The following is an 8093-nucleotide window of genomic DNA, read 5'->3' on the forward strand; positions in this document are numbered from 1 at the left end:
GTTTAATTTCAACAACATTGTTTTTTTTTTAGTTTAAGTTGTATTCAGTTCATTTCTAAATGTTAGAAATAATAAAGCGACAGCATATTTATAGATGAACGGACTTGTAGTGCTTCATATCATCCACGTCCAATTTGATGGAATAGTTTCCACCCGCAGAGGTCTGCACATCGGCTTGGCCGTTCTCATTGAACTGTGGACCATCGCCAATGTTCTCCATGGTTTCCTTCACCACACGATAACCGTTCTCATCGGCCTCGTAGTAAACTGTGCGCTGGACAAAGCCATCGCTATAGCCATAACTGCCCGAGACTTTGCCATTTTCGCGTGTTTCCTGGCGTCTAATTTCACCATCATTTATACGATCATCCACATTGGATGCAAATGAGTAATGGGCATCCAGGGCTTGTTGCCGACGCTCTTCCTCCATCAGAAGTTCCTCCTCCTGAGTATACTGCAAATGCACAGATTTAATATTAGTAATGAAATTACTATTTTGTTTGATGCAGTCATGCAAATTCTAAGAAATTGTTGCATTGCTTTTGTTTTTTTGTTCACAACAACAGCTGTCAAATTAACTATAGCTCAATTTATAATTGTTAAAAGGCCTCAGAGCGAGGGTCGCAAAAACTTATAAACAAGTTTATTACGTTACTTTGCATTATTTTGCACGCCAGCAGCAGTATAGTGAATTTTTAATAAGTATTTGTAAAATACGTAAATTTTAAAGGCCTTGGGATTTGAAACTTTATTTAGCTAAGCAAATATTGGGGCAAGTGTATTTGCTGCTCGACTTGGTTTTCTTTTCATTTCAATTTGTCTGCTGTGTCGTTGAGTTCAAAACGCTTAAAAGCACAAACGGAAATATTAATTGAAAAATGTGTCGATGCAATGCGCTACAAATCGGATTGAATAGTTACGCGTAGCAGGCTACACTTGGAAAATTTAAAACCCAACAACTTATTTACATAAATTTGCCTTAAAATGATATAAAGGAAGTTACGACTTTTCCATTGAAGCTCATTATATTGGCAGTTAAACAATCTTTAAAACTTGTAGCGCTCTGACTAAGTCGTCTCCAATGCAAAATACCAAGTCAAATTGATAAGTTTTGCCATTGTTTTTTCGCTTGTATTTTTGTTTTGCTTTATTTTTTTTTTTTTTTGTGTGTTTAATCACGAGACAAAAGCGACAAAACTGTTGACAAGCTAGAAACTGGTTCGTTTAGTGGGCGTGCTATGGATCTGGGCAACTTGTATAAAGCGCAACCGGCGCCAGTTGCCATTGACTCAAGTAACGAAGCGGACGTGCAACTACTTTGAAAATTATGGGTACGTAGTGAGCAATTCGCTTTATCGTTTTTACTAGATCTTTCCCTGTTGCATTTTAGCCAAGTTTGGTGCATTGTTATTGCTGTTGGCGGCCTTTGTGGCATTGACGCAAGCAGCCGGCGGTAAGTAATGGTCATGGTCAGCTGTTGAGCGCAAATCAAGTTTGGACTGTCTTTGTCCGTTTGCAGACTGCCCCTCGTCGACCAAGGTGACTAACTGTACGCCAAAATGTCTGCACGACAGCGAGTGCAGCGCCATTGGCGGCAAGTGTTGCCCAAATTTGTGCAACGGACGCAGCTGTGCGGCTTCCAATTTGCTGGGCAACTCCGGAGCTGATGGCTCACCGTTCAGCAGCAATAAAAATTGTAAGTAAAAGTTTAATGAACTTGAAGTGAGATCTCAACTTTCCAACTGTCATAATTGCAGCTGGTGCAACAGGCAGCTATTGTGGCAATGTCAAGTGCGGCAGCTTCGAGAAATGCGAAACCGATCGCAGCACCAAGCGTCCCAAGTGTGTGCGCTCTTAAGCTCGCTCAAACTGAATAAAGGCTCCAATAGCAAACAATATGCGAGGATAATAATTTCCTGTTTTCTGTTTTAAACTTTTTTTTTGTTTGGTTAACACTCACGGGTGCGGCGAAGTAGGCGCTGACCAGCAGGCTGGCAATGAACACGTATTTGAACATTTTGTTATTTATTTTTTGATAAGTTTACACACGAGCTCTGCACGCTGCAAGTAGACTTTGTACTATGGCTTGCTGGCAGACGGGGCCAGTTGCTTTTATAACACACTTGAGAGCCACGCTTTGAGCCAGAGTCGGAGCCATCAAAAAGCCAACAGGCAGGCCAGGCCAGGCAGTGACGCCAGCGCAAATAACTCGTAATTTTAGAGTTAATACAGCAGGTTTTTTTTTTTATTTTACTTTTTTTTGGGGTCTTAGGTTTGGGCATGTTTGTTTAGCTGTGCTTGTTGTTATTGCATGCGATTGAATTTGAGATATTTCTTCGATGAATTTTGCAATCACAGCAGCCACCACGGACTGCAATTTGTCGCATCGTACAGATGAGCCCTAAGTGCTCGGCGTAGCTCTGGAATTGCATAAGTTGCATGCTCAAGGTCAGTTGGTCAGCAAGCTGAACCAGTTATCTCCAAAAATATACAAAAAAAAAATAACTGATGCCTCGCTTTTAAATCTTTACCTTTTGCTGCTTTTTTGTGGCCAGTTTTATTTTATTTTCTTATGCAATTTATGTGAAGTTTTTGTGCAAATTGAAAGCTTCAATTGTGTGTGTGTGTGTGTCTACGAGGAAGTAAGCGAAGCATTACGTTTGGACTCCCTATAACAATGCAACAACAACAATAAAAACAAGAAGATTGTAACTGGAACGAGCTGCCCACAGTTCGAGCTATAGCCAATTTTAACTTATTACTATTATTTTTTTGCACGCACAGTGGAGCGTATAAGTTTATTTTGCTATGAAGATGGTATTTTTATTAGATTCTTGTAAAGTTCAACATTTGCATGTTGAGCAAGCTTGGAACGGCGACAAGTTCTGGTTAAGCAACGATTTCATCATATCAAACAAGTTACCTTAACATAAATTATTATTGCTATGAAAGAGTTAAGTAGAAATTAATTTATTTTATGTTATTAGTCAGCGTTGGAGTGTGGTGTGATTTTTGTTAGTTGCTAAGCTTGAATAACATGAAATAAAACTAAACTAGCAATATTTGAATTATTTGTGACAACAAAATGTAAACATTTTAGCATTTAAAGCGCGTGTCTTATATTATTTTTAAAATAAAATAATAATTAATGCACATCAAAAGGAAATAGAAAGCAACAAAGAATTTATTTAGAATTTTCTAAATAAACCAAAAGTTATGTTTATGGTATGCAAAGCATGCACTTGGTGCGCCTAATTTTGGTGCGCACTGTACGCTGTTTGGCCCACAGTAGTATTATTATTACTTTTTGTTGTATGCACATCCGTTCGTGCCACTTTCAGTTGTGAGTCGAGTCTCTTTAGTTTGCTGTCTGCCCCATTCACTTGAGCTTTCTTATGTGGCAGCGTTGTTGAGCGCATTTCAAATGTTTGCCGTAGACATCACATAAGTCTACTTAGTTTAGTAATGTTTATTTATTTGCTTAAACTATATAGTTGTTGTAATTTACATTGGCATGATTTCGTGCATCAAATGGGAAGACAAAAACCCCAGCAGACATGTTTTTCTTTTCAACATTGCTGCTGTTGCTGTTGCTGCTGCTGCTGCTGCGGCTGTTGCTGAAATCAATATAAAGCGTTCAAGGTGAGAGACCGCACCAAGTTGTCGTACACGCAACGCCCCAACGCCAGCGTTGTTATCGTCATCATCATTAAAATTTCTGTTGGCATTTACTGATAATTTTATAATTATAATTTGTATATCTCGCCCTCTCTCTTTTACGCTCTTCACTTGGCTTTAATGGCCAATATAACGGCCAAGCAGCGCAGCTTTTAAGCTTTGATTGATTAGAGCTGCCTCACCTAGCCCCCACACACACACACACATACACACGCACACTAACACAATTATAACTCTATTTGATTGCTGCCTTCACAAATTAGTACGCTCATTTGCATATCTGTGTGTGTGTGTATTGCAGTTTCGGTTTCAATATATTGGCTCTTGGGTGTTATATTGACAAATTGTCTCAAGCGGATTTTTATGCAAATTTATATCTCTCTCTACTCTTTTTATTTATATTTCTTATTTTGCAGAGTGCATCGGTTTATTTAGCTCAGGGCTAAAACGATTTAACATACTCCATAGAAAATTGTTAATAAATTATGCGAACAAAGCCTAAGTGCCATAGCCGAAAGGGGGAAGCTTTCAATGACCTTTTAATTTGCATTTCTTTGCATTTATTATTTAATGTCTTATAAATTAGTATTATTAGGCAGGCTTATTCGCATTATAAGTAGTTTATGCTATGGAATAGTTTTAATTTACATAAGATTTGTTAAAAATCATTTGGCAATACAACTAAAAGCGATTTGTAACTTAGCCAGTGACTCAGAAAGTTTGGACAATGAACTTCAAATAATGTACAAATTACTTTTGTGTAAATAAATATAATCCGATAGCTGTCTGGGACGCAATTTTATAATACTCTTAAAATAATAATAATAGGCTTGAAACATATTTTTATTTACTATATTACAGTAGTAGTTAATCAATAATTATTTAATTGTAAATATATTAGGGCGAGAAATGAAATCCGCATATTGCATATTTTAAGTTATTATGCATTAAAGTTATAACAAATCCGCTGGAATATAAAATATTTTTAATCGTAGCTGTATTTATTTGCAAATTTGTTAAACAATAATATCTTTTATACATACGTAGCATATGTAATTTAAATGCAAATTCATTTGAACCCCTACTAAGTTTTTTATTTTCAGAATTTCTTATGTTTGAAGCTCTAATATCTCCCACCATTTAATTTTGCAGACAACCAACGCTCGTGCCACTCAGCCACGCTCTCCACACACCAAACTTGACACAGTTTATGTGACAGCGATGTCGCAAGAAAATAGCAAACCGCACAAAATGGCAAAATAGAGACAGAGAGAGAGAGAGAGAGCAAGAGCGAGAGAATAAAAAGAGAATAGGGAATGAAGTGCGAAACACTTTTGCCCGCTTTGTATGCAAATATGTGTCTGTGCATAATTTGATGCTCATTTTATTGCATTCCTTGGGCACGCACACGCAGCCACCTCAAGGCTTCTTCACCCAGCTGTCCACTGTGTGCCAAAGTTTTGCGACTATGGCCATTACGCATACGCAGCGTTGTCCTTGAAATGGCAGACGACTTCTGCGGCCAGCTGTCGAAGTGCCAAGCTGAAATACAAATTTATGCGCTTGCATTCAAATGTTAGTTTGTATATTTTATACGCGTACACTCATGTGTGTGTGTGTGTGTGTGTGTGTGTGTGCCATGGGTGAATCAATTTTGCATAAAACACATCATAAATCGTACAAACATTTAGCGTTATTTTATGTAGCGCTTCATATCGATTTATACATTGAAATATATGAGCAAAAGATGACGTGTGATTTTTACATTTATTTGGCTAAAAAGTTTCCACCAGTTGATAAATTGCATGCAGTAAAATAAGCAAACGCACTGCTGTCATTTATTATTGAATAAAATGCTTTTCATAACTAGCGATTGTGTGTCTAAGAGTGAGGGATAATGTTTTCATTTCCATTTAGGGGGAAACTGTTTGCAATGCGCGACTTTAACTGAGTTTACAAATAAATTTTCAATTTATTACTATTTGCTATATTTTATTCCCACTAGCACAATTCTTGCTCTATTCAGTCTTCAGATTACTTAATACCAACCATAGTAAATTCTTATTATTAGCCAATTATCACTTTTTAATGTCGCCAATAATAAGATCAACTTAGCGGATAATGAAGCAGAGCTCAATAGACTTAATACTTAATCACAGATCGTAAATACAAAAGCGTAACATAAGATTAAAGTGTATATAATTAAAATAAAAGTCAATCATATATTTTTATATTAATGTTTACATAATTGTTTGCTGCAAGAAGTGTTATGTCTGAGAAATTTATATTTATATTTTATATTGACTGTTGACTATTGTCATTGAATAAACAAAGTAAACTAAAATAATTTCAGTAAATTAAATGCGCTATTCCAATTAAGTAATAGAAACTACAACCAACCAATCCTCCAACGTTTGCATGTTTAATTAAATTTCCAAAACTAAAACTCTGAGCTGCTGCTTGTGTAATAAATCTTAAGCAATTTTGCAGCAACAAATCATCAGCTAAATCAACAGTCGGCTGTGAAAACACAAGTCCAAATTCAATGTCAGCAAGCCAGGCTAGCCGGGGCTGGGAAAATGGGTGAGCATGAGGAGCACAGAGATGCGAGTTCATAGTCTGGCTAAGCTTTCAAATTGTCAATGTTTATATTGGATGACAGCGTATAAACATAAGCCTGAGCATAAGGGGCTGAGCTGTTGCTGCAACATATTGCATTTTAATGGGAATTTTCATTCTCATTGTCAACACTTACACAGACAGACACAGACAGACACACATTTTGAATTATGAGCTGGCAAGTGGGAGGTCTGAGCGTTATGCCTAATGTAAATTGCATGAAGCAAGGACTAGCAGTAACTGCATTCAATTGAATTTAAGCTGAGCATATATCTAATCTAAGCTTGTGTGCATTTGTGTGTGTGTGTGTGTGTGTGAGCATTTGACACTTTTCAGGTTTAATGATGCACCCAGGGCGCCAGCAGACTACGCTGCTGTCTCTGAGCTTAAGCAGCGTTCGAGCCCATTGTCTTTGGGGTCTCTTGGCCAGCGCCAGCGCCACACATTTGTGGACGACATGTGTCAACGCATTGTGCGGTGTAAATTGCTTGTCCCAAGCACTGCACTGCAGCCAGCAAGCCAGTCAGCCAACCAACCACACACACGCACGCACAGACCGAAGCTAACCCACTTGAGTTGGGGCAAGAAGTCTTGTCCTTACCTCAACTTGTGTGACAAGTTGTGCGCATAAATTGCAAGCAGCCTCCGACTGGCTGCATTTGTATACAAAACACGTGAAGGATGCTGACGGCTACTGATGCTGATGCGACTGCCTGACTATGTATGAAGCATATCCTTGACGTTTTGGATTTTGTTTGCTGCTTAATAAAGGCATAAACCAGACTACAGCAGCCAGTGCAACTGCCCGCCCTACTCACTCCTCGCCTTGCCTTGCCTTGCCTTGCATTGAGTTTTGCTTTATGCAAGCTGCAATTCAATTCCGAGCATGCCACTTGTGCACACTTGCTTCCGGTTAGCAATGTTGCATGCAACTGCATTTTAAATTGCTGCCACAATTACACATGTCGCTGTGTCTGCCAACAACAGCAGCAGGGTCAATGCTGCCATTTGAGATGCTCAACTAAAGCTCGACGTGCCCTTCATTATATTGATAAATTCTAAGCTGTAATTATGTTGATAAATATTTGCTGCTGCAGTTTCAAGCTGACCTACCTCAAGGCTTACAAAAGCACTCAACAGCGACAAGTGAACAAATTGCAAACAAAAAAAAATACAAAGCAAAAGCGTAAAGCTGCGGCCTGTTGATAAGCTTTATAATGGCGCCATATGCAGGCAGAACAACAACAACAACAAGAACAGCAATAATAATGAAGCAAACAGACAAACGCACTGCCAAAACCGCGCCAACCAAACCAAGTTATCAAAAGTAATTATCGCAACAACAACAAAAGCAGCAGCAGCGGCAACAAAGACAACAGCAGTTTGCAAACAATGCCATGACTTTAGACACACATATACGCTATGTGTGTGTGTGTGTGTGTGTGCTTGAGGGCGTGGTCCAGCCAACCAGTCAGCCCAAGCTACAACGTTAATTAAGTCAGACAACAAATGCCCGACGCGCTCAAAAGTGAGCTCTAAAAACTAGAAACTAAATTGTGAAATGCAAAATACGCTTGACACTAACTGAAGTATGCACATATGCATGTGTGTGTGTATGTGTGTGTGTGTTTGCACGATTTGATAAAACCAAACTAGGTCGACAAGAGCAAAGACAGAAGCTTATATTTTGTATATATATTTGCTAAATCAAAAAATTAATTACAAAGCCAAAGTTACTTATGTAAAGCTAATGAGACGCTTAGGTCAATTTAATATCAATAAATTGATAAAAATTT

The 8093-nt window shown here is 38.2% G+C and overlaps 2 protein-coding genes across 2 annotated transcripts; one reads left to right on the plus strand and one right to left on the minus strand.

Annotated features, from left to right (window-relative positions):
* Nucleotides 1–2: 2 nt before the first annotated feature.
* LOC108594809 lies at nt 3–409 on the minus strand (the record flags this gene model as incomplete). Its single annotated transcript, XM_017979947.2, has 1 exon — nt 3–409. A coding segment is annotated over one exon (321 nt), but the record flags the coding sequence as incomplete, so codon positions are not given.
* An 832-nt stretch (nt 410–1241) lies between these two features.
* On the plus strand, nt 1242–1912 carry LOC108596392. Its single transcript, XM_017982070.1, has 4 exons — nt 1242–1331; nt 1391–1453; nt 1520–1696; nt 1758–1912. The coding sequence occupies exons 1-4, from the start codon at nt 1328–1330 to the stop codon at nt 1856–1858; spliced, it is 345 nt and encodes a 114-aa protein (XP_017837559.1). The 5' UTR covers nt 1242–1327; the 3' UTR covers nt 1859–1912.
* Nucleotides 1913–8093: the final 6181 nt, after the last annotated feature.

The sequence above is a fragment of the Drosophila busckii genome, chromosome 2R (genome assembly GCF_011750605.1).
Source record: "Drosophila busckii strain San Diego stock center, stock number 13000-0081.31 chromosome 2R, ASM1175060v1, whole genome shotgun sequence".
NCBI classification, from domain to species: Eukaryota; Metazoa; Arthropoda; class Insecta; order Diptera; family Drosophilidae; genus Drosophila; species Drosophila busckii.